The 27,509-nt window shown below is 32.5% G+C and overlaps 1 protein-coding gene across 6 annotated transcripts in view; it reads right to left on the reverse strand.

The window, feature by feature from the left end:
• LOC110993496 (DNA N6-methyl adenine demethylase) overlaps positions 1 to 27,509 on the reverse strand; it is a 97,542-nt gene that overhangs the window by 64,417 nt on the left and 5,616 nt on the right. For 4 of the 6 annotated variants that reach the window (XM_022259784.2, XM_045632312.1, XM_045632309.1 and 1 more), the window contains exons 2-3: positions 23,652 to 25,458; positions 20,456 to 20,611 (exon numbers count right to left, since the gene is read on the reverse strand). In XM_022259784.2, the coding sequence (XP_022115476.2) occupies positions 20,456 to 20,611; positions 23,652 to 24,788 (1,293 nt within the window). In that variant the 5' untranslated portion in view covers positions 24,789 to 25,458. The remainder of the gene's footprint in view (positions 1 to 20,455; positions 20,612 to 23,651; positions 25,459 to 27,509) is intronic. The other 2 variants (XM_045632311.1, XM_045632310.1) reach the window with 1 other exon arrangement.

Below are 27,509 nucleotides of genomic sequence, written 5' to 3' on the forward strand. Positions count from 1 at the left end.
CAACTTCTTACAATTATCTTTATGAGACTAGTTAAATGGCAAAGATAAATAATTTTAACATATAATAATTATCAACATCAGGATAGAGAATTTTTTAGGTGTTTTACATGAAAATAGCTAAAGTAACTTACTTCTGTGTCTGAATTAAATGTTATCAAAATTGTCTCTACATCTGAGCCCCCGACCTATAAGGTTGTAGCGCCATTTGTCTCTTTCTATGGTTCAAGCACTAATCCTTATTGGTTGCACAAAAAAAGATAAAAAAAGAGTGTGTGTGTACTTATGTACACGCGTTAGAAGTTATACTTCTTTGGCGTGTGGAAAAAAATAACTAAAATGCAGTATTGATTAACGATAAATATTAAAATTAATCAAAAAGATTTTATTTAAATAAATACATTGTAGGTAAATACTATCACCGTCTATGAATATGATTTAAAAACTAAAATAATATTTATTTATTCACACTGTTTAATTGAACTGTTACGAAACACGTGTTCTAAAAATAAAAACACTAGAATACATACAACTTGAACATAGTTATCGATTTCCATGCCACATAGAACTAACTTTACGATGTCCAATTTAAGTGTTGGTGAGCGCGCGCATAGTAAAAAATTCACTGTCATCATTTTTGTACATCGCGCCAAAAGAAGTATAACTTCAAAATATTAAGTTTTGTTATGGTATGCATGCTACGTTTTTAAAAAGTAAAACTTCGACGATACATAACTTTAAGTATTTATATATACCTACAGTAGTTATGGGTAATTTAAATATAGACTCGGATAATGTTAACTCTTCTCCATAAATCTTTGATTAGCTGACTTTAATTATATAAAAACTTTTCAACGTATAGCTATGCTATATGCATACTACTATACACTTGTTGTTTTATATATTGGCTAAATAGTGCTTCCAAAATAGAACCTTTATTCCATAGCATAATAGACAAAAGAAACTCTTAAAACACCATTAAAACGCCAAAAATTCGTAGACTAGTGGAGTGTATACTTGCACTCCGATTGCAAATGAAAAGTGTCGCGCAAACTCAAGTGCACCTGTGATTTTCATTTTACGCGTGATAATTTTAACCAAAGCTTTTGTGTACTACTGTAAGAGATCTTAGCTGTAGAAAACCTTCTCATTGATTGTACTTTAAACAGGTTTAAGTGCCATGTTTATGTTTTATGCAAATATTAATTAACGTAACGTAACGTACAAATACACGTACGTATATACGTACGTTTAATACGCACGAGTAATTTTAAATTCATATGATAGCTTGCTTCAACCAAACGTAAATTGCACTATCGTACTGTAAAATTGCGGAAGTTCAATCTCATGAGGCAAATCAATTGTGTAGGCGGTCCGTCTCCGAAGTGTCTAGCCCGACCCATAAGATCCAAGCCATAATACCGAACCCTAAGGTCAGAACCGCAATGTTTGGGTGTTTATTTTTACGGTCTCATTGAGGTTTATAGCTTGTTAGGCTTTGCAGGATCTTCTTTTGTTTTTTGTGAAAATTGTGTATTCCATTTTTAAAATTTACTGTCAATGTCATTTTCATAGTTTGCGTTTGTAAAAAATATTTTAAGTAAATTAATACATATTTTTATTTGAATAGAACGATTTTGAGATTCAAATCTCTGGCCTAAAATTTAATTTAAGTTTAATTTAGGTTTTAAACTTTATTAAAGAAAGCAATTTTAAGTCAATTGAATTGCTTTTCACACTATTTTAATAATTACATTTTAAGTTCTTCATAGCAGTCGTGCGACTATCTCTTAAAATGTCTAATCACGAAAACCAAAGTATTGTTAAGTTATCTAAGAACTTATACGGCACATGATTATATAATGATAGGGTTTTGTATAACATAGTTACAATGAATAATTCTGTCAAAAAATTGCCCTATTTCAGGAACGACACAGGTGATTCTTATAAAATTATCATAAAAGAGGTCGTTGACAAACAGCCTCCTTAGACATTACGAAGTCGGCTTCCCGTCCCTCGGGCTTATGAATTTCCGGACACAGTGGTCCCTACGAGGGGATCCGTCTGGCGCACGTCTGTAACCGTACGTTATCGAGATTAATGCTTATCTGCGCTCAAGGTCATGGCTGCAGGTGTCAGATTCGAATTTCGAACACGTTGACAATTGACATAGAACTATTTTTAATTGGAAAGATAGTCTATTTACAATATTCAGGTCCCTGTCATTTCGCTGATCCGTTATCTTTGCAATCTCTTTCTTATGAGCGTAGGTAGTAGGTACTTTTTCGACGCCTTCCTAACTAAGTACTCTAAAGTAGTTTATAGTAACTATTAAACACTATTCTACTATTAAGACATTAAGGAATTGCATAATATGGAACGTGTGATTAGATTTCAAGAAAATATTTCTTAGCTTTTCTTAGGATTCGTTATATGAGGTTTATTTCTCTTTTCATCGACAAATTCTCAAGTTTTCTCAGGATAAAAGTGATGACTAGCCATAGCTTTTAGTATTAATGAACTAGGGTAGCGCACTCACGTACCGGCTATAATGCGAGACAAAGAATAACGAATTGTTCTTATAAACTTTTAATTTGTTTTATATTTATCGACTAGGTTCAGGCTCTGCACGGCTAGACTTAAACTTTATTTTGGAAATTAATGAAGCCTAAAATAGAGGTAGAGAAATATACAAATCTTTTCTATTATATAGCTATATAATAGAAAGTGCTACATGTTTCTATAAGCAACAGCTGTTGCTTATAGAAACATGTAGCACTTTCTCGAATATTATTACTTATGATTCTCCTTAAGAACGGTTTAGTGTATATAGTTAGGTTAGGTATGTTAAGTTATATTATAGTTATACACTATCGTACTATGGTTCATTTATTTTATATATTTATTTAAATATAATGACCGCTGAGACAGATCAATATAAGTACAGCTCTATATTTTACGGTTGTTAAATATAAATCAGTAGCTGAGAATAATTACTCATCAGAATTAATTAGTATAATATCGTATAGTTCAATCAGTAAAAGATTTTACGAACCTGTATTTTATATATACAGTACCTATTCTTATAAGGCTTCTTTATAATTACAGGTAGCCAGCGAAACAATGCCTATGTTGGCTGAAATAGACACGGAAGACAGGTGCGGGGGGAGGCGGGAGGGACTTTCACCCTCGCACCAAGGTCACCCGGACAAACGCAGTGTACGCTACGAATTCGGCTATACGTGCTATATACAGATAATTGATGATGTCATTCGAAATGGAGTTGTAAATTCTCCACGGAGGTTTTATTGATTATCAAATGGTATATAGTTTGGGTCTTGAAGCAAGTTGTAGAAGATGTAGAATAGAGATATTGAACAAAATATTTGTAGTTTCATTTGCATTTAGAATGTTATTTTGACTGATATGCTATAATGAAAAAAGCGTGATTAAAAATATTTTACGTCGGTGGTATTGATGACCAACCCATGGTCAAAATCAATCAACAAATTTACATTTGTTTTATTCACATAAATGATTTTTAAATCGATACACACAATTTTATTCAAGAATAAGAACAATTATTCTTTTTTTCTTAATATTTAACTATATCGTAATACTCATCTTATCAAATCAAAGTTTTAAAAAAGCATTGGATATGTAAACATCTTAGAAGACATCAATATATTAAGCCGAAGTATTCGATTATAAACTAGACGCGTTCACAATTTGTCGAGTCGACGTAATTTGGGCGGGAAATTGATTTTTTATGCCATTAAAGGCGGGCGGCTTGGGGCGGGCGGGGGTCAAAGTTATCGGATTTTCGCGCCTCGCGCTGTGCTCTCAAACGCAATCAGGACGAAGGTTAACAGCTTTATTTCACTATCGTTGCGTGAATTACTGTTTAGAAACTGTATATGTATTAAAAAAAAAAGGTTTTTATTTATCAGTACACGTAGAATAAAACAAGATTTAAATACGATTCTCTATTAAATATTTTATTCGTAGACTTTAACAGTATCTACTATTTTAAGTATACTAGATACTCAAACTGTTAGAAAAATAAATATACAGTTAAAGGTATTTGCCACAAATTTCTATGGTATTAATATTGTATGTGTATATATATATCTTAATAATATAACTAAAATGAAATGGCAAGCTTTTAATTAGAAACTCTGAAATTTAAAAATAAATTTCCATAGTACGGTTTCCTTAATTAAAATCGTAACCCATAAGATAAGTTAATTGTCGTCTGTGGAATAAAGATAGTCCGTCTAATAATTCGTAGCAGACTCCCAGTAGATTAAGACAGAGCCTCATTAGAAGCGAGAATTCTCGTTAACTAAGAAAAGAATCCACCATTTCTGTTCACTCCGATAACTTTAATTGTTCCTACGCAGTCGGGACTCAAGTCGATCGAACGCGGAAGCTTCAACATAAGTACACTGCAACGCACTTACGAATTCAAGGCACACACACGCGCGTATTCATCAAAACAAACGCACACCAGCGCAGTCCGTCTGCCGAATTAGAGGCACACAGACAAAATGTACAGTGTATACATGGTTTGGCTGTGTGCGTGAATGAGAGGGAGAGTGTGACGAAATTTCACTTTCCGTTTTGGCAACGTCGCGCGGCGCAACCCCCGTTCGTCGACATTTGAAGGGGGTGGGTGGTTAGTTCGTACAAACCGATATTTCTATTTTTAATGTTAATGCCGATTGTACGTAAAATATTTCATTCATTTCACAGTTACGATGAATCAATTGCATCAATTACAAACCAGTAGTGTTGGTTTGTATTTGGCGTAGTCATTTAACATTGTTGCCCGTTCACACGCGATCTTGGTGTCATAAGGAATGAAAGCAATAAGATTAAAACAATACAAAACAAGTTGCTATTATTACTTAACAAGTATCGATTCATAAACATTAAAAACCAATGGTTTTCGGTTGTAAAATAACGGTACAATGTGTGGGGCATTTCGCTATGTGCCCTCTCGAAAGCTCAGACGATTCTCGGAAGTGTCATCGTCTAAGGTGTGAAAGAAATAAAAGATATCGCTCTACCACTCACCCCACTATCGACTTGAAGGGACGCGACTCGAATAATTTTTCGTACGTTTTGGACTTTTATAATTCCGTTCGTGAATGTTAAAATTGAATGTGATGTTTCTTCCCTGAAGCTTTGTATTTACGACTTGCTAATTTTCACCTGAAGATCGGTTAGTTTTATGCGTGTTTCCTATTTCGCATTCATTTTTAGAAAACATACTACATACATTAATTTGTTTGCCATATATGTCAATACCTTGTTATTGTTTATTTTTTTATATGTTGTATAAATGTAAACAATCTGCGCGAAATTTATAGAATTTTAAAAGAAATAATGATTCTATTACCTTAATTCAGGTCAAAATACCGTAATTCGTGACTAATTCTTGATGACCTTGTTAGGTATTTTATAAATGAAAGCACCTCAGCTAATGTTAAGTAAAACCGCCGTCTATAGAGACCCTCAAAGGTATAGAACTAGTGAGTGCGTTGCCGGCCTTTTAAGAATTGGAACGCACTTTTCTTGATGGACCATCGAATTGGTTTGAAAATGATATAGGTTACCGTTATGTCTAGTATTTACAAAAAAGTTATAATATCCCAATAAAGATCTTATTTTGTCAACAATTTTTTATTTTTGACCGAGTTTTCAAGTATATATAATCCTAATTATACGATTAAACAGCTAATTTAAATAAACCTTGAGTTTATCTTAATAGATTCAGTAGTTTTTGATAACATTTACAAATTTATTCAATTCATCATTGTACAGCGAGGTCAAAGAATATATAACCGATGAATTTTGTGTAAAAAATTCATTTATTTTTTATTAGTGTCTCTGTATAGTAAAAATAGTTGCTGATTTTATAGAACTAAAATTAAAAATGAATTTAATAATGTATTAATAAGTGTTTTGTTAAATAAATATTTTTGTATCTTATTTATTGTTGTTAGTATTTACATTGATTTTGTTTTATTTTGATGTTATAGGGACGGCAGCGCTTTATATATGTATTTTGAATGTAAGTTAATTTGTATCATATATGTCTTAATTTTAGTATAAATCGTTTTAATAGATAGAATATTGGTTTTATTTTACGATAACATAATATATAAAAATATACCTAATAACTAACCTTAAAATTTAATTATTAAAAAATATTATTAAAAGGAGTCCCTTTAGGCAAGGTTCCGAAGATACTAGCAGCGTTCCTCCTTTGAATAGCTAGACTAATTCTTTGTGCGAGGTAGCTGCCAGCTCTTCGTTCTCCTGTAATGTCGACTAACCTTTACGTCGAATATACGTTTTATTTACCAGCTTTAAACTTAAAGGCTGCGCAGGAGTTGAGTTACAATTAGAACGGAAATGAGCCGGATTTCCGCAATTGTGAAGTGATCCTGTGATCCATTGATTCCTTTGGACTGCCTTTCTTAATTGAGTCCCAACGACGGACTTTAGAAACGCAGACCTATTTTAAAATAATGAAAGGATTTTGTATTTGAAAAATATTAAACACTTTCTGTTTTCATAATAATTGTTAATTTACATTCCAGGCGATGTTACTAGAAACGAATTCTAATTTCCGTGTAAACAAAAGATATGGTATACTTTTAAATGATTATTCAATACAGATTTCAAGACTTTTAAAATTCAGAAATGAGCTTTAATACCAATTACTTCTGTTTGTAACATTTATAAGAAGTAGCTTATTCTATACACATTTACATACAGTTTCTACCTACCATCTACTTTCTATTTAAAAAAATTAGAGCTGTCACGGGACGTCTGGCAGATGTGAAACATCGACATTATTTTGTAAAAGTAATATGCAGAAAAGAACAGATTGTGATAGGAACTAAATATGTCATAATAATAAAATAAAATATTACGATTTTTTTCCAGATAACGATGACTATTTGATGAATAAACATTATTTTCATTAAATATTTTTAATGTGAAATTTACTACTGCATTTAGACTGTATATCATTTAGCATGGCGACGCGTCGCCACGGCATGCGTCGCCACGCCAGAAATCGGTTTTACGTGCGGCTATAGATGTTTCACATCAAAAAACTTTTTAAACATTTATTAAGTTTTAAGAATTTAAATATTCTTGATATTCGTATAAAGTTCTTTCCAACCAGCAATTTTAAGAAGTTTTGAATTTTACGCAATTGAGGTACGATTGCAGGCTGCGCAGGAGTCGAGTTACGAGCGGATGGAGGCACGGATGACGGAAGTAGTGGCCGGACGCACGCCATCTTGCCTCTACTGTTTGCACTCTTTTGTTTTTTGTTAAGGCTTGCATTTAGTACGGCTAAAAATATGTTTCATTCATTGAAGAAACTAGGCTATGTATTGGGTTTATTAAACATTACTACCTGGTTAACTAAAGAGGACAATCCAGAGTATACCATAGAATTGTATAGTAATATTTTTACTATATCAAGTGAAGCATGGTTGGAGTTCGTTGATGATATTCTTGGCGGTTCTTCTTTCCCGATCTACGCACTTAATTTACTACGGAACTGGTAGTAAATGTAAATTCATCTTCCTTTTTTAAAAATATTGACATTCTTTCATGTACATGTGATTTATGAATACTTATGAAATGTAACTTAGGCATACCCAGTAAAAATATTTATTGATAATATTTAAATTGTTTATTAGTAATTTAATTATTAGATATAATAATTTATGAAAAGCTTACGCTTGTAACGTCATTGTTATAAATATTAATATAACCGATGTAGCCGGGGTTAATCTCCGGAGACGTGTAACACGAATGAGTAATTAATTTATGTATCTTTTTAGTAAAACTGTAAGAAATAGAAAAATCCCTGGACGAAATATTAAGATACTTAACGATTTAACACGTACATGAAATCGCGTTTATTGATAAAGACGATTCGTAACCAATAACCATAAACTTAATAATTTATAGACTTAAATATTTCCTAACATAATAGTGTCTATATAACATATATTCCGTGAACAACTGTCTAGGATAGTCGCAAAAGCAATTTCATTCGAACAAGTTCCATTACAATGAACTATCGACGCTTAAATTTATTATCTAAGATTTTCTCAAGAGAAATAAATTCTAATGCCTTTGCATTCCAAATTAACCTTAAGGTCAATGACAATAGGGAATGTTATAGCAGAAAGGGATTTGATGACATTTGACACACGCTGTCAAACAAAGACCTGGCCAGGTAGATACCTTTTGTATCTTGCGCAAAGCTGCGAATTTTATACAATAAGAAATAAATCGCTGTATAATTTTAGGCAGCTGTGCAAGCAGTTGCTATTTTACTGAATTAAGGTCGACGCACCGATAAAAACCATAATATAACGCTTTTATTATGTACACTTAATAAAAAATATTTAAAATTGTATCTGTTTCATGATCATTTGTAAATTATCAAGTCGGTGATCCTTCTGTGCCTAACACGCAAATCGAAATGTTGGGTCTAAAGCAAGTCGGTTTCCTCACGATGTTTTCCTTCACCGTTCCAACGAATGTTATATGCGCATATAGAAAGTCAATGGGCATAGCCGAGGATCAAATCTACGGTCAAAGAGTGACTGAACAATCAGGGAGAGCGAGAAACTACCAGTGTATTGCTAAAACTTTTCTTTACATTTAATTGTGGATAGTATGTAAGCTTTGTTTATTAGAGTTCTAATTGTTAACAAGACGTCTAGTAATAATCATATGTATTATCTTAGTTTATACCTAAATCAATTTATAAGCCCTAAAACCTTATAGTTTATAAATATAAAGAATTTAAAATCTGTATACATTCACTAAAGATCCGCGAATCTAAATTTTATTTGAAAACGTGAAATCTTGGTCCTATATGAAGCGAAAGTTACTAAGTTGTAATTATAGCTACCACCCACCCTACTGACTCATTGGAGCGTGGTTTTCCAAATCTATGGTGGTAAATGTCATGGGTATGATTCACTCTATTTAGGCTTTAATAAAATGATTTCATATTTTATACGTTAATGATTTATTTAATACTCCTTATCCTACGTCTTATATTTAATCCTCTAGCTGCTTTGTTTATATATGTGAAAATTGGAATACTTCCGAACAGACATTTTGAAGAACGAACGACCGAAATTTACTTGTACGGGCTTGTATGTAATAAATAAAATTATAGCTTACGTGGTTATTTATTTCAATTTAAAGTTATATACCTTAGTTATTTACTGACGTATAGTATACTTTGCATGTAGTGTTTTGCCAGAATCTTAGTTAAATCCTGTTTAATGCTTATATATATAAAGTTTCGTTCTTATTTAAAAATACAAATCTGTCGACTTTTCACCCGAAATTGCAAATAAAACTCCTACTATCTAATTTTACCTTTTTGTTGATCTGCAAACAGCATGTTGATTCTGAAACGACTAACTTACCTGAAACAAAGTCAATATATTGAAAATCTGGCAACATTTTATAATTTTGTTGCCTTGTTTAAATAAAAACGAGACAATATATCTTATTGGCTAAGTTATATGGATAACTCATGAATGTAGAAACAATTAATTGACTCTAAATTTAAAATTTTTTACATTTCTAAAACTATTCCAGCTGGGCGCCTTTAGATTTAAAAAAAATAGGGTTACGACCAACGGTACCTACTGAGGAGCTAGGATATAACGATAACTAGAAAAAAAATTACATACCCAATCTAAGCTGTATAAATTCTTTTATCATGATTGGAAATTAAAGGGCCTTTTATTATAATTCCAGTTCTATAATCAAAAATAAGAATTTTCAAGAAACTACACCTTTTAATGAATCGTAAGATTAAGCAAGTGAGAAAATAGATATCACGTAATAAAATTTGCGTCTGGCAACATTATGGAGTACGTGTTGTAAAGACATGAAGTGTCACGGAAAATAACTAAAATATATAAAACAATTGTAATTGGTAATATAGATTCACCACTACTATAGGTGCAGAACCTTCGTTTAAAAAGCGTGCAGAAAAGGGTGCAGATAATTAAAATCTTAATTGATAATCAAACTCGGAAATCACTGTTAAATAGTTTACATCTAAAATTATTGGTATCAATACAAAAAAAATAGATTTTGTTCAACTGAAAAATCAAGTTGAAATATTTATCGATAAGTACAATAGTGAATCCTTAGCAGCTGATCGGACATATGCAGGGGCAGATGCGGCGCGTGCGCACGTTTTTATTATCTATTTTTTTCTACAACTGATAAACTTGTAACATCTATAGAGACGTTTGTAGCAGTTGTTTCGCGGGTTTTAATATCAGTAGTCACTTTGGATTACTATAAGTGAAATGTAAGAGCTGCATCTTTTAATGTTATTTTTTTAAATAGAGAAAAGAAAATACAATAAAAATAATATTTAGGTCCATGGAAAATAACTAGGTTTCCTTGTGCATCTTTTGACATATTAACGTTATTTGAGAAAATTTCTACAAAAGACATTCTTACATTTTTAACTATGCTAATGTTCGACGAGAATACTTTCTGTTTCGGCATAAGATAACGTGAGAAGATGTTGTTTAAGAGGATAGTAAATGGGTAGAGTGTCAAATCGTTAAAGAAATATTTTTTTAATACAAATTGTGTAGGTTTGGGTTGTGTGTGATGTGTGATTATTGTTTGTTACAAAAAAAGTATGCATTTTATTAATACATATAATTGGCTAACCGATAAAAGTTTTGTTTCATTGTACAATTTGATGTTCTATATAATCAGTGCATTCTGATTTAGTTTTAATATGTGTGTTACTCATGTTAATTATGGGTTATTTTAGAATTGAAATAATCTTGCTATGAAAGGTAAATGGTGCTAGATTACATAATACACAATTCAAAGGAAACGAAGGAATGACGTTCTTTTTCTAAAGAAGCCGTAGAATTCTTTAATAAAAAGTTTGTATATGATAGGCAAGTACGCTACCAATGCTACGTACTTTTCATAAAGGTTACGACTTTTGACAATTTAATTACGCATTACTCTAACCATATTTATATTTCAGTTTATATTTTACATTAATCACTAATATTTCGTGTATTTATTTTTTCAATCAATCAATCTGTCAATGTGAAATAATAGTATAAGTGTCTAGAACGTACTAGAAACAGCGCGACTAGAGTTGAAAGTGTTCACAGTTAGACGTGAACTTTAAATATCATATCGACATTACAATGTTTTAATACCAACACAGTGATAAATTATTTACGTGTTATACGATATAACAAATTATATTTTATTATAAACATTGATTAATTTACTTCTATTTTGTATTGTATTTTTTAATCTTGAATAACTATTTAGTTTAGTGTATAACTATTATTTTTTAACTATAGAACATTTTTAATGTGGGAATTTATCGCAATAGGATTATCTTGTGGTTTAAAAAGCAAAATTCTATTCCAAATTTCTATCGACCCATAGAACTACCTGGAAAGACCATAAAAAACGGTTCATTGAACTCAATGCAACAGCTGCTCGAATTCAAAATGGCCGACTTTATGTCAAAAAATTAATAAATGCAAGCCAGTTCAAATGATGGATTAAAATACGTATTGTTATCGACAGGTTTTAGATTTTAAATAGATTTTTATTAATTGCATAAAAAATATAAATTTATAATTTAAAGTTTGATTGTATGTATATAAACGTTGATATTCTGTGAAATAACGAGAAGTGTAATAAGTATCATACTTAATAACGTTTCTATATTTCATTTATATTTTAAAGAATATTCGATATTAATAAAAAAATAAGTAAATAATATACTAACTGACTCTCTGTGCATAATAACTATTATGTACAATATAGTAGGATTCAAAATTACAAAATTAATCGAATAGACTTATTGATACATTCAAGTTAAACGAATTACTTGACTCATGTCTAAAATTTTAGAATCAAAGTTGTTAAAAATATTTTAAAACTACGTGCGGATGGCATATGCGTGTCAAATTAACCCATTATATAAATTTTAATTGCATCTGTTTTTATTCCGATGTGAAAGTCTGCTAAATATTATCTGTCATTTTAACATCATTGTTATTTATAGCCTGTGGTGACGGTTGACTGGCTTCTGGGTAAGCTCGCTTTGTGCAGAATATAACTATGAAAAATAACAAATGACAGTAATTATTTAATCGGAATAAAACGAGGCAATGGGAAAGAGTCTTTTGGGGTTATTGTATGTTAAATTTAATTACTATCAGTTAAATATAAACTTCATAAATTAGTTTCAGTATATAAAATTTTTTTGGTGATAAAACATTTTTTTTAAATTTTATATTAAAATTAGTATTCGATTTAAATTGGAATTCCGATTGATCGGAAATCATTTCTGTTTGTAACATTATTCAATAAACCATGGACACCGATTCACCAAATCCCTAAACTCGTATTTCAAACATGTCGCCAGTTCTCATGGAGTTTAAAGTAAAAAGTGGCATAAATCAAATAAAGGTGTCCCGTATAGCGTTACTGTTTGAACGGAAGTTAGGTACCGGAGCTAAATCATAAATTTAATGTTCCCGTCTGTCTCCTATTACGTAGTTATGTCATTATCGTAATTATTGCTATTGACAATCTGTGAACGTATCAAGATCATGTTGCGTATAATAGAAACGTCTGGGTTCTAAATTCAAAAATTCAAAAGCGTCATGAAATGGGCGTGGCTTGAAATGGACATAATAGTATCTTTAAAATATTACTTATGATACCGCCTACAGCTGCCTGCTTAGTGATTCAGGCATACAGTATAACCTTGGTTCAATTAAAAAACAATAATTAGTGAGCTATAAAAATTTGATTTACTCCCATGCCATGCAACAATAAAAATGATGAACAAAGATTTATTATAATTTGTAAATTTATTTAAAACCGGATTGAAATCTAAACAATATAGTATTGTCTTTTATTAATATGTAACTTGTACACATTTAAAGAAAAACACTTTTTTAATGGATTGAAGTTATGTATTATTGTAAATTTATACATAATTTCAAATCGTTAAAAACGTGTTTTTCTTTAAACTAAACAATATGTTAACTTATGTATATTTGTTATAATAAACGTTCAGCAAGAAGCCGAAATAGAAAAATGTGCCTCTATTTTTAAGGAATAGGTATATATCGCAAAGATTGATCGCGCTTTCACTAAGTAATTAGCACTGTATCATACATCATTAAAGCATTTTATTTACTTCAATTGCACCCCCATTTCCCCCTTACCCTACATCGGTGCATAAAAACTGCAATTACCTATCAGTTGGGTCACACAATAACCAACTTGATATACCCTTTCCAGTTTATGAAGAGCCCCCTCGCTCCGCCGCTGTTTGCCGCGTCCGGAGATTAATCTGATGATACTGGGTAAGGCAAGGGTCAACTCATGATGGCTACCACTGAAAGGGTAGTAAGGCTTGAAGCTGGGAGGTCGTCAGCCTTGCTTTGATTGTTCGATGAGTGGTGCCAATGAGTCACTCGTGAACGTAAATAAACGGGAAAATATTGTAAAGATACAAGAGAATGGTTAACGGCAAGTTAGTGAAAATTACAGTCAATTTCAAGTGTTTTTCGAGTGTTCTGACGCTTCCTTTGAACGATGTTAATTTCGCGATTCAATAACGACTGTGTTCTCCATATTATGGGAATGCAATAAATTAGATTTTTTATCAACGACTTTTCGTGTGTCATTTGAACTGCATTATATTTGATAAGTTTTCTAATAAAGACCACTTTTCTTCTGAATCATTTGTTAAATAAAAGAATGTATGTTGCCAAGAGTGGCGGGTCCGGTATTTATTTATTGAGAATGAACCTGTGAATTACGCACGTAAACAATGCAGAATCTTCATCAAACTCACGTTCATCTTACATAGGTGAATCTGCCATTGTTACAACCCTAAGGCATGACAGGGATCCCTTGATTTCTTTACAGGGTTCTTACTAAGCACTGGGAGGTAAATAAGGCTATATACTATATACGAGACTCTCGTTAACTAGGCAGTGCGTTCAGTAGGTTATGCGTTTCCCCTCGTCAAAGGGAGTTTACTTTTTTATGTTTCTTAGAGATTTCTCCTCTATGTATTACGCTTAATTAACCATCGAAGCTCGTTCTTTTTTATGGCGTTGCTTTTATCGGACTTTTTAAACTATTGATTGATAAATGTTAGGTGCAAATAGAAGAAAAATTGTGGGATATGACGTAACATTTGTTGGACTAATTAATTGGAAAGTTATTAAGTAAGTATGTGTAAGTGTAAGCAAATAGGTAATAAATAAAATAAAGATACGAATGTATTAATTGTAACAGGTGTAAGATTTAATAGTACTTAGTGTAAAGAATATATTTATTATTCCTTGAAGTTAACAAACGAAAGTAAAAGCAGGTCCATGTTATTTCCAGCTGCAGGTCATCTAGATTCTAGACCGTATTTGTAGGTTACCCGTTCATACGCCCCATGGGGCGGGGCGTAGCCTATGTGCCTTTGAGAATCACCCGCGCTTCTTGGTGGGAAATGAAAACAGATTATACAGAATCTCACAGAGTATATAAAACATACAAGGGACAGAGTATTTTTAAACTCAAGTGATTGTTTGTTATAAAATTTAGTCTATGGTTAAAGGAGCATGACCCATTAATTACAATATGATGTATGCATTTTTTTTAATGACTCTTTACAATTCTACAACATTTAATTAATTACTAGAAATTAATAATAAAATTATAAATAATTTTTAGATTTTATCTTAACTTATACAAAATAAAATACAATCAATGCATAGACAATAGAAAAAGTACATAATCTATATGCTATAGAATTAGATCGCGACGTAGGGGGTTCACAGTGCATGCCTCGGACGCGTGCTAGGGCGGTCTCTAATGAGGTATGAACGCCTAGTTAAAACTGTACCACAGCTACTCACGTGTCGAATGAGGTTAAGGTTTAGTGTTCGAAGGAAAATGGAGAATTGTGACAGGTTTATGTTCGATTTTTAAACGCGGTAATCTATTTATTTGGAATAAATACGCAAAATGGTATTATAGAAATTTTTGAAATTAGAATGACCATTTAGTCATTTTATATTTTATAAATACTTTTTTGTTTTATCTGTATTGACCGATTAATCTGTGATTTTTGTTAAATTCAACAAACAGTTAAATTCAAGAGTCCGATATATATTGTATATCTACTCCTGATATATATCGTTCTACCTTAGCTATGTTCAAGTTTATGTTAACTTTGAAAACAGTACTTTGAGCAATTAAATTTCCAACTTAGACAAGGTTGCAAGAAACACGCTTTTACCCTACCCTTTTAAAGAAAAAACATTTTAAATATGTGTTAAAAGCACTTCACGCAGGCATTAGAATAGTCGCCCGGGGTGCACTGTTTACTGCGTTCGTATGCGTGGGCACGTGTGATTTTCACCACATTTCTCCTGAACGCACCACTTCCCTCACTCATAATGAGAACTGTGTTTATCCGAACATATAAATTTAATATAAATTCAACTTCAAACGTTGACACTCATTTAAATTTAGAATGTAAATTCTACATTCGATGACAGATGAAAACCGATTGACGTAAGAAAAGAAACAGCCAGTATCAATCTCTAGGTCTAGAACCATAGACTTGGAATTTGACAGTTTTAACCTATGGAGTTTATTGGGAACAGTAACTAGATTAAATAGTGCAGTAATAAATAAAAACGCATATTTTGTTGGATGCATGGTAAGGGTGCATCAACGCACCCCTCACGCATTACGCACACAAATGCATCGTAACTAGAGCGCGATTGGTCTATATTTATGCGTGTATGTACAATTTCTAGGCAGTTGAATTAGTTGCTGGGGTCTTTGCTAGGAAAAAGTATTGATTTGTTGTAGAGCTTTCGCGGAATGATTTCCTTGTCGGCTTTGTTGCATCTTAAAATATCGTCGTTAACAGTTTACAAATCTTGATATTTTAAAACGGATTATATAGTTTTATATCGCTGATAGAATATGTCGTTAAGATGATAAGAATTTTAAAAATGGAATAAAGCAATGTTTTTTAATTTAATAAAAGGTAAAATGCGGGTTTATGATCCGTTGAAAACCGGTTGAAACCGCCTTGACGATTTTTTTTGTCCTTGCTGCTTTAATTCTTCTATGAGTTTTATTATCACACTACAAAAGCGCCTTTATGCGATATGTTTATACAGCCGCCATCTTGAACAACGTGCTTTTCACATGTCAACGGTATTTAGAAATTATATTTAATATTCTAAACATTTTTGATGCAGCAGTGTTGGCATAGTAGCTCTCATCCCTGAGGTCGTAATTTCGATCCCCGGCTGTGCACGAATAGACTATCTGTCTATGTGCACATTTAACAGTCGCTTGAACGGTGAAGAAAACGTCGTGAGGAAACCGGCCTTAGACTCGACACAGAAGGCTAATCACCTGCTTGTTCAAATTTAAAAAAAAGTCACGCCACTGATTTATGTAAACGTTTTTGATGTACTAGCTAAACAATACGTTTAAACAGTAAATGTTGTTTCAGTTGAGGCCAAAACAGAAGAATAACAAAAAGTAAAACAGAAACCATAAAAGTTCCTTCCAGTCCTAACAAAGCCTAAGGTCAATAAACTTTCAGACATTTGGGTTTCGCAAGCAAAAACGTCATCAGTGGCCGTAAATAACAATTATCCGTTACGTCAGCTGATACACCCAACATCTGCATTTGCTTGGCGCGTGCCGTAAAAAAAACCCGTTATAATAGCCTTACGTGGGTGGGTGGACACGTGGCGCCCCCGAGAATTCGCCGAGTTTTTGCAAAACCATATCACCCTAAGACTAACATGATCTTTATGATGGGTCCGTAGAAGTGCGTGGGCAATGTAAGCTATCGTTTTTTGATATAAGAGACGGAAATATTTTTAGCTCTGGACTTCAGTTTTCTGTTTCTTTTTGTGATCATTTGACAATCTTAGGCAAAGTAGTTAGCAATGTCATTAGCCGTCGTCTTTTTGGGTCTAAGGATACTCCACGATATTTTCCTTCGCCGTTCGATAGAATGTTCAATGCGCACATAGACGGAAAGTCCATTGGTGCACGCTGAACCCATTAGGCCAAATGTTATTGTGTTTCTTAGTACACAGTTTTATATATTAAATGTCTTATTATAAATAAAACAATAAATATAGGGAGCGTTCTAGTATTACTTTGGGTTGGGATAAAACCCATGCGAGGCGGGGATATAATGATGCGTTATTGTTAATATTCTTTTCGACTTTCCGATACTTTATACCACATAAATGGCAACTTAAAGGTGTAAACGTTTTACTATCGGGTACAGAAGGACGTGGCGGCGCGTTACATGGGGGGGGGGGGGGGGTTGTCAAGAATCTCAAAAAATTGCGTGACGTAAGACTTGAACACTCCCTAAATCTTAGTCTCATAGTAAAGTCTAGTATAGTTATGAACAAACACTATTATTTATGGTTAAATAAGATAAACAATATTAAGATAAAAACGGCAATATCTGTTCATTACTGTTACGAAGTAGACTAATATATCAACTTACTTAATCTAGCTTTTATAAGGAACACAAATCATCGTGTTATTGTCTTAATGTTTCATAAATGCTAAAGTTAATAGGATAAGCAATTCAACATAGAATAAATCGTATTTAATTTGAAACCGTCGCGACAATCGCCATTTTGTGTCTTCGTAAAAAGCGATTAAAATCAGCAATAAAAGATTTTTTTCATTTTCTCCATTAGTAAATCTAAAATGAATATTACGCCTTTTTGTATTGAAACTCACGGAAGGAAAGATATATTTAACAATTAATTTAAGCTTTGTTAACAGGGTAGTTAACATCCTACGATAGACAATGTGTGCCTTTTTTGACTATTAAAGATAAATGAAGAATAAATCAAATTATATAATATTTACTGTAAAAACTTTGTATCAGCGCCATCGTAACGTTCTGTTATAATAAATATTGTAAAAATATTTAGTAGGTATTTTATATGAAAATTTTGACAGTTAGCCGGCATATATGTATTAAAATATATCTTAATTTGAAAAGTTCGTCTAAATGTTGTCCGATTACCTACACCACATATAAACCATGTTTAAAACTAAAAATCGTTCGGAAAGAGGTCTTAAAACCTAAAATCAATTTCTATATAAAATCATCTACATATAAACATCTGCTGATAAAAAAACACCTTTCCGACAATGAACACAATCAGATACACTAGAGGTGTTTGTTGCGCAGCTGGTAAGCACATTGCGTCGACTCGTGCGCACGAGAGTAAAAAATCTACTTCCGACCCCGAATACTGATTGAAAAATTACAGCTTTAGTTAATTTATATCGTAGCAGTTTCGTAGCAGCTACAATAACCATCGTCATTCAAAAATTAATATTCCTAGAAATTGTAACATAAATATTAAATTATTAAGGCTTTTTAGGCCTCAACGCACTTGCGAGCCTTCTGGCAATGTTAAAATGTTAAAAAAAAACGTTGTCCTGTTTGCTTCAGAATGCTGTTTGCATTTAAAAAAATAGCTATTGTAATATGAGCCAATCTTAGTTCCTCATTTTTAGTTAATCAAAAATGTCCTATACAGCAGAAAATATCAAAACTTGAGTGATTTATTGATAAATTACTAGTAAATTAACGAAACTAAAAAATAAATATCTCAAAACCAATAGTTTTTGAAATCGTTTTTCTTCTCTATTTCTTAATTCTCGCTTTTTTATTCGTTTTTAAGGTTCTTTATAACTGAACGGCGGTTGTTTAAAACTAATTTGCTAAGTTACTTTCCAGTCCTTAACTTATAATCGTAAATTAAGTCAAGTAGACCTCACACTTCGTCTTCCAAACTTTCTTACAATTTCGCTTATAAATATTTTAATTGGAAATTCGTAAAAAGTTATAGCCTAATTTATTTAACTTATATATGTAAATCAAATGGTTTGTCCGTATGTATATTATTCACATATTGAATCAGTATCAAATAAAAACTGCTAAATAATAAATAAATATTAAATTTATAATAATTAACGATATGATGGAATGATATATTTTAAGTTATGATTTTAATAATTATTTGTTTTATAATGACAATAAACTTCTTTAATCCGGCTTATATTCTCTAGATATAAAAAAAAATAATGCAAGTAAAATATCAATTACAGTTTGTTGTTTCTTTGTAATAACGTAAAAAGAAAATTTTTAAGTTTACAGGCAAAGATCTTCTGAACCACTGTGTATTTATAAGATTATTATTATATTATATATATTAATATTCTTATATATATTTATTATTTTTATATACAACTATAAGTGTATTTAAAATATCCAATTGTATAAGTTTCAAAGAAAATATTTACATTTTAAAATCCCCTATATTTTTACGGGCTATTTACTTCACATTATTTTATGGCATTTTCATGTTAATGAGTCTCTGTTTTGAATTCACGATTTTGTGAATGCGAATATTGGCAAATTATTATTTCTCTTAGATTTAGCGTTTGGCGAAAAACCATTTTATGTAACAATTTTACAACTGCAATATAAACAAGTATAATATTGTTTATTGTCAAAATTATAATCGTCATATCAGAAAAGCAAATATTACTATTAAGTTCATGTCAAACTTGAAATATCTTGGACAGTTTCGTCAGTATCAAAATCTTTACTATTTTCGTCCGGTAGGTACTTAAATTGACATGAATTATTTCAAAAGTTCCCTTTATCAGGATGTACTGTCATACAAGTTTTCCTTTTCACGCGAAGTTTGAACACGATTCTCTTTATTTTCATTTAGACGGTGACACATTACTTCCGCGGCCATTTTACAATGCCCGCTAACGACAAGATGGCGGTAATCTATGCAGACGAATAAATTAATGCAAATAGCGCGTCGTAAATAAGTTATACAACGTTTGCGTCATTCAAAAATCGATTTAGAGGTTTTAAGCTATTTTTCAATATGAACGTAAAATGTTTTCAACGTGATATGTATTTCAGTCAATGAATCAACGATTCAAGGATTTTATTTAAATATCAAGTTCGAACACGCGATACTGAAAACACGTCGCGTAGCCATTCATTAATGTTTGTCACACATTGAGTATACATAAGAAAGGACTTAAATTATAATAACTGATCCGAAATTAAAAAAAAAAACGACAAATACTGTGATTATAAGTTTTCAAAAACTTTATTTTTAAACGTCATTTAATGGTTTTATTATTGCCAGCATATGCCTGCTATATAGCATATAATGTTTGATAGACATATAACAGCACATTCAATAAAAAGAACTAAATAATCTGCCTTTTTAGAGCATAATAAATAACTTACCTTCTTCTCTGTTAACTTTTCGCATCTCCTCTGCTTGCAGATTTGATGAGACTTGTCATTTCGACATGGTGCGCAGTCGCCACAGTTGTCTTTTCTTTGGCAGCCTATGCATTCGCCGCATCGTTTTCTCTTTTTCTTTGTCTGTGACGGGAAGCACTAAAATTGAGTTAATTTGTATTTAATTCCTTAAAACATTATTATTTAATGGAATTTTTCTCCAAACAAAAACGACAACTAATCATTTCGTTGAATTATATAAACGATTATTGTTTTACTAATTTAATATATACTACATATAATATATTACGCAACAAGTCGAAATTAGTCACCTTAAATTTAAATTGGGAAATGTTATGTGAATAATTGTTTATGTGAGTTCATTTCCCAAATAAATAATTTTATTAAAAATTTAACAAAATTATTTTTATTTGGTAACCGATCTAAATAAAAGTACATGTATTTTATTAATTAATACGCATTTTTGTTAACTTTTGTTTGTTTGTTTTAAATTATAAACATGATATGTTTTGTTTTCTTCTTATAGTATCATCACTGGTTGACTGAAGGATGTTTTTATTTAGTTTCTATAAATATATGATTATAATATTGCGAGTGTTTTACGTTTGGAAACTTCAAAGTATTTTCTTTTTAAAGCTCATCGTAACGTCTTAAGATTTCATAACTTCTATCCATTTATTGTTTACTCTTACCCCATTATTCAAAATCCTCGATCAATTGTTTTTTTTTAATACGTAATTTCCGCAACAACTACTGAACTAATTTAACATAGCCCGAACATATATACGCCAGCTGGGATGCGATACGGACATAATAATGCAAATTAATTTATGTCTGCCACAGTTCCTTATCAAGATCAAGCGATTGTTCGAACAGCTGACGTTTTTGGCAGTGAAGAACCTGCATATAGGTTCAGTTATAATGATTTAGACTGTAGGCTTTCGAACAAATTTTTTTACATTATAGTAGATAGATTAGATTAGAATAGAAGTACCTATATAAATGGTACTCCGTTTTCACATGTTATTTGTACAGCGCTATTTCAATAATTTCATTCCAGTAGTTTATTATCTTTATCCATATGATTCACGTTAAACACGGATTTCGAGTTAAAAAGCTGTGTTAGGCTATATTTTTTGTTTCTAATGGCAACGGCAGATGTTCTGTTAGTTTGTCGATTAATCGATACTGCGTTTCTATGCATTAGAACAGATGTTTTTCATAATTAGATGAAGTCCGTATTAATTTACAACTACCTATTTCATTTAAATATTAAATGTTATTAGCAAGACAACTTTATAATCTACGAGCCTATGTGTGTAATGGCTTAACGCAGTATTAAGTTCTATTAAAAGACACAAAAAGCTAAATTATCTGCAAAATAAGAACATCCATCTAGGTCTAAAGTAGAAAGTTCATGAGCTTAGCATAAAATAAATCTCGTTATTTGACTGTCTCTCTTGTATATAGTCCTATTAGTATATGCAAAGTGACACAAGAGTGAAAAGGACAAAACATCAAATTATATGGTATTTAGCTTTTGCGAGATATTGGTGTTAATATAGTTCTAAGTTTTATAACGGTAATGTAATATGTATATAGTTTTAATTACAATATTGTTAGATATTCGACATTCAAGGAAAATCCCTTACAATTGATAAAATAAGTAAATTGGGAGTTTCACGAACGAACAAGTCAAATTCTATTAGCATTAAAATAGCATTGGATTTTTATTTTCTTTGTTAAGAGACTAATAAATAAGATTTTCACAAGCAATTTTAATCTTTCGTAACTTAAGATTAGGCAATAAATCAGTAAAAATAATTTCGTTGTCTTCCGGTATTCTTGTACTCTTTGTTTCTAGGAAACTTTGCGAATGGATTTTCCCTGTTTGACTCATTCGTATAATGAGTCTGGAAAATTATTTAAGCGAAAATGTTCTTTATACTTCACCTAATACGCTTTATATCTTGTTAATCGTAGAAAGTAGAAAACTGTATTGATTACATTTTGTTTGAGCATTATATAGCTAATATTTTTATTGGAAAAACTTAACAGTCTTTTGTTTCTTTTACGTATATGTTAATATGTATTTAAACAATAACTTTAGATATTTTTGTGTAGTATATTTTGATATAACAAGTGTAAAAGTAATTACATATTATCTCACATCTGTTATGTAAGTGAGATAAAAACTAAACTATACAATGTATACAGGAAAATGATCTAAACGGTATAAAGGTTCAATGTAATAACTAATAATAAATAATTAGAGTTATTTTGTGCAGCTGCGTTTGCCTAAAGGTGTTCATTATTAGACTAGGAAACGCTGACATTTTATTGACTAAAGAATGTTACATAAGTCTGGACCTTTTCTAGTTGTTAGATAAGTTTTTATCCCGTTTGAATGCCTCGCTCGTTCACAGAAATTCTTTAAAATCTCGCATAAATTGCAAAATTCTCTTGAAATATGACTTGCTAAAGGCAAAGTAAAAGTAACCTCGCAAAATACTCGAATAACATTGAAAAAATAAATTTAATAGCTCCGAAGGCTTCTAATTGCATTCAATATTAAACTCATAAAATGTTCTAAGCAGGACACGTAAATTGTCAGACTTTAATTTGTCTTTAAAGGAGAGAGGAAGTTAATTTATTGGAGGAGCAAGCGGATCGGCTAACTATTAAATTTATAGCCGCGAAGACAGAGAGTTCGGCCATTCCGAAACTCAACTGAAAATAAAAAGTGTTCCACGAATAATAAAAGGTGAAATTACTGGCAAAGTTTCTCTTTTCGTATCTACGTTCAATGGTACCATGTTGTCGGGTAAAATTCAGAGAATTCTCATATATATTGTCAGATATTCAGCTTTTCGCAATTCCCCCGTGTCTTGTTTACGCAATTCGGCAGTTCTTGGAGAAGATTAGTTGTCGTTTTTGATTTTATTGTCCATCTTTGAAGCTCCACATTGTACATAGTTTATTTGGCTGAGTCACAGTTCACTTTGTGTTACTAATTGTATGCGTACGAGATCAAAGACTACCATCGTTATATACGATCTGGCAAATCGACTAATACTTAGACGATTAAATCTTAAATCTAAATTCAAGTAGCAAATAATAAGAAAGTTATAATTGGTAATTTAACTTTGAGATAAATGGATTAATTTAGGAAACTTACCTGTTTTTCACTTGAAATATCATCAAGATCCATAGGTCCAGATGTCATGGGTGGGGCCCCGTGCATTGGCGACTTGAAGCCAGCCGTGGACGACACCGCGGCCACCTGCCCGCTACTCTCTGACATTTCCATGTTAGACCCGTCTGATTCTGAGCTATTCGCTCGCATTTTCCGCCTCTCCTTCTTTCGGAAGTCAGACCGGGTTGGTGACGAAGCACTTATGAACCCATTACTCTTCTTTTCATATCCATTGTCTATTAACATTGGATTTTGGAAATTACTATGATGTAACCCATTAGGCGTGTATTTATCTTGCAGTGCCTTGACATCAAATGGTTCATTTTTTAATACATGCACAACTGTGGGACTCTGAATGTTGTGTATGATGCTTCCATTTTGTTGTAGAAGAGCCCCATTTTGGTGCAAGATACCATTCTGTGTTGGAAATGCGTTTATTGTCGCAATATTTGGTTGGTATAACTGTATATGACGATCGTCGATGTACGTTTGAGCAGGTGCTAGTTCCCTGGCTTGTATAGGAGCTGGAACGATAGGGTAGCTTCTCGCATTTACTGCTGTTAGTGTATGGAATGTTGTTGCATTGACAGGTGATAAGGTCGTCAACGTAGTGGACAATGGTGTGACTTGCGCCAGCGTGGTCAGATGCGCAGGAGACGAGGGTGTTGTGAGTTGCGTGAGCTGGGTTAACTGACTAGGACTCGCGCTTGGAGTAGGACTCGATGTGACCGGCACAGGTGTGACGCTCGGTAGCCCTGTCTCTGGAATGACTGTCGTTTCTGGAAACGTTTGGAACTGGCTTTGGAAGGACGGTAGCTTATTTGGAATGGGTTGCAGTGTCACCGACTGGTATTCTAGTGGACCTGAGAATCCTGCTCGTAGAATCGCATCCTTCGAATTGACTGTGATAGGCATGGACTCCCAGGGCCGGTATTGCGGCTGGCTGGCTATGACCGAAACAGTGTCACCAGTGCGTTCGTAGTATTCCCAAGCCGGGTCCAGCAACCGCGTGTCTGCGGTGAGGATCCTTTGCTCGTTCTCCGCCATTTCGCCGAAGGTCGAAAAAGGCGGCAGATGCGCGCTGTCCGCGCCTGCCTCACTCCTCAGGGCCTCGCTCATGACGTGTTACTGCGTAACTTCATCGCTACCACTTTCTATTCTTTACAAAAATAAATCTATTAAGTCTATAACTGAACACGGAACTGCACTGGAACTTCTTGATTTGTACTTTTTGATCTGTTACGTCCGAGATATAACTAAATAGCACTAAGGTTACGATTATACGGCACACCGGTTGACACTAACACTAATCACAATGTTTCTCACTAAATAAATAAAGTCCTTATAGATAGTTAACTTAGGTCGTAGGGCTAGATGCTTATAAAATCTTTGGCTGATTTAGAAAACGCACGAGGAATTATTTCGATTACAATTTTTAACTAACGATAAAATATTTTGTGCACTCGTTTAACGATTTATTTTGGAACGTTTAAATACTGGTCGTTGATAATTTCTCATAAAAAATTCTTCAAGGCTTTTTTATTGTAAATACCGATCACTTCAGACTTAAATTAATTTGTACTGTTTGGGAGTTAGCGTATACTATTCGCGTAATTTTAAAAGGTTAAAAAATAGTACTTATATTAAATTTTTGAAACGAAAGATATGACTGGAGGCTTTGGTTTGTCGATTTCGTGGTTTTTCTTTGTTTATTTGGTTTAGCTGTCGGTTTCGGCTCTTAAGGCGACGCCGACGGCAAGCCGATGTTATCCGCGCGGCCTGCACCAATCTGCAACAACAATTTATATTAATATTACAAGAAAACACGATCATCACTCTCACAAGAAAAAAACATGGCAGGTAAACGAGACACTTTCATACACGAGCTTAGCTCAGATTTTTTCTTTTTCATTGATATTTTTTTCCAAGTAGATACTTTTGCGATTAACATGCTTCCTCAAAACATTATCATGTAAAATATATTCAGCCAGGTTTCGAAGGAACCTGACCTTGATAGTAATACTAGATTTGTAATAATAAACCTTTTAAATAACCTTTACGAGAAAATGATTAACACGCATATACGTTTTACATTCGAATGATCACGGCGTGGTAGCATTTAAATGACGTCATACCTCCCCTAACCCCACACCCCGTGTGCCCACCCACCCCAGTATCTATAGGTTCTTGTTTAACTTCATTGTGCTTTCGCGAATTTAGAGTATTCTTTGAAACACGTATAGCGTTTGTTTCTATTGGCATATATCGAGCAGTTTGTGTAGTTTGTGAAAGTTACCACAGTCGCTCTGTGTAATCGTATGGTCTACTCGGTGCCAAATGATACAGCCGAATGGTGCAATTAAGGGTTTGTAATATGGTGTGGAAAAGTGGTTGAAAAACCTTTCGACAATGGTTTAGCTAAAGCACCAAGTGATTGTTTAGAAGCGCATCATACAAAATCAAACTACTACGACGATCGCCAACCTTCGCAAGGAGATGCCACTTTACGAAAGATGTGTAAAGCTAGATCGTGAATTTTATGCTCATCCATCAACACCGTATCATACCTACCAGCTGTGCATTTTCACCTGAGTTAATTTGGTAATAGAGATCGTGCTTGATTGAGACTAACACAACTTCAATTTGAAACAACAGAAAAAGCTCCTTAAATAGTTTAAAGTAGGTATTTATCTATTCTTTATATGGGGCATTTATTTATTGTACTTAATAAAACATTCATATCATGAATACGTTTATAAAACATATAACAGATATGAAGGTGAAATTACGTTACTTATAACTCGACTTTCCTATGTATATTAGAAGTATTGGGCGGCAAATGATCGTGCACATTCAAATAGAATTTAATCGCTAATATGTTATGTTATGTATTAAATAAAACCAGTGGTGCTACAACGTTCTTAACGCTTAACGCCTGGGTGGACATCTGTATCATGATCAATGATCATTAGTCAATCTAATATGCAATTAGGTGATCTGTGCCTGACACACGCAGTCAACTTATTGGGTCTAAGGCAAGATGGTATCCTCAGGATGTTTTGCTTCACCGTTCTAGGGAATGTTAAATGCGCACATAGCCAGAAAATCCAATCCTGTACAGCCGGCGATTGAACCTACGTCTTCAGGGATAAGAGTCGCACACTGATACCACTAAGCCACTAGGCCAACACTACTCTATTGAATATTATTATAGATGAAGAAGTTTTAATTAAAGGTGTTCAAAAAAACTATGTTTTCGTCTATTCCTATTACCCAGTTTCAATAGCTCACATGTAAGCGTAAACAAAGTATTAATAGGCACGAATGTTCTATTTCGGCTCAACTATTTTAGGTTTGACTATTTTTGTATGCATCAATTTAAAATTGACCCATTATTCTGTTTTGTGTTGCATTAGAGTACGTTTTGACGAAAATAAAGACGTTTTCTGTTGAGTAATTCTAGTTTAAATTATATAATCGTGTGACTCTTATATTTTATAATTAGTGCAATATAATTATTATATATTTTTCAATAGTAATTAAGTAGTTTTTATTTACTTAAGTAGGCCTCCTTTGACGGCCCCTCTTCGGAATCAAACACAAAATGGCTAACCCAAATGGCTAACCCAAATGGCTTTGCGTATTGCGAAGATTTAATATTACTCGTGTTTTGTCCATCATGAACTCATTTGATAAACAAAACTATCTGTAAATTCACGGAGCAACGATAGTTCCGTATAATATCACCCCCTAGTCTTTAAATCCCTTTAATTTGGCGAGATCTTTATCTCAGTCTTCTAAGCTCAACATCAAAAGGAATCTTTTGTTTAGCACACAAAG

The sequence above is a fragment of the Pieris rapae genome, chromosome 19 (assembly GCF_905147795.1).
Source record: "Pieris rapae chromosome 19, ilPieRapa1.1, whole genome shotgun sequence".
In the NCBI taxonomy this organism is placed as follows: Eukaryota; Metazoa; Arthropoda; class Insecta; order Lepidoptera; family Pieridae; genus Pieris; species Pieris rapae.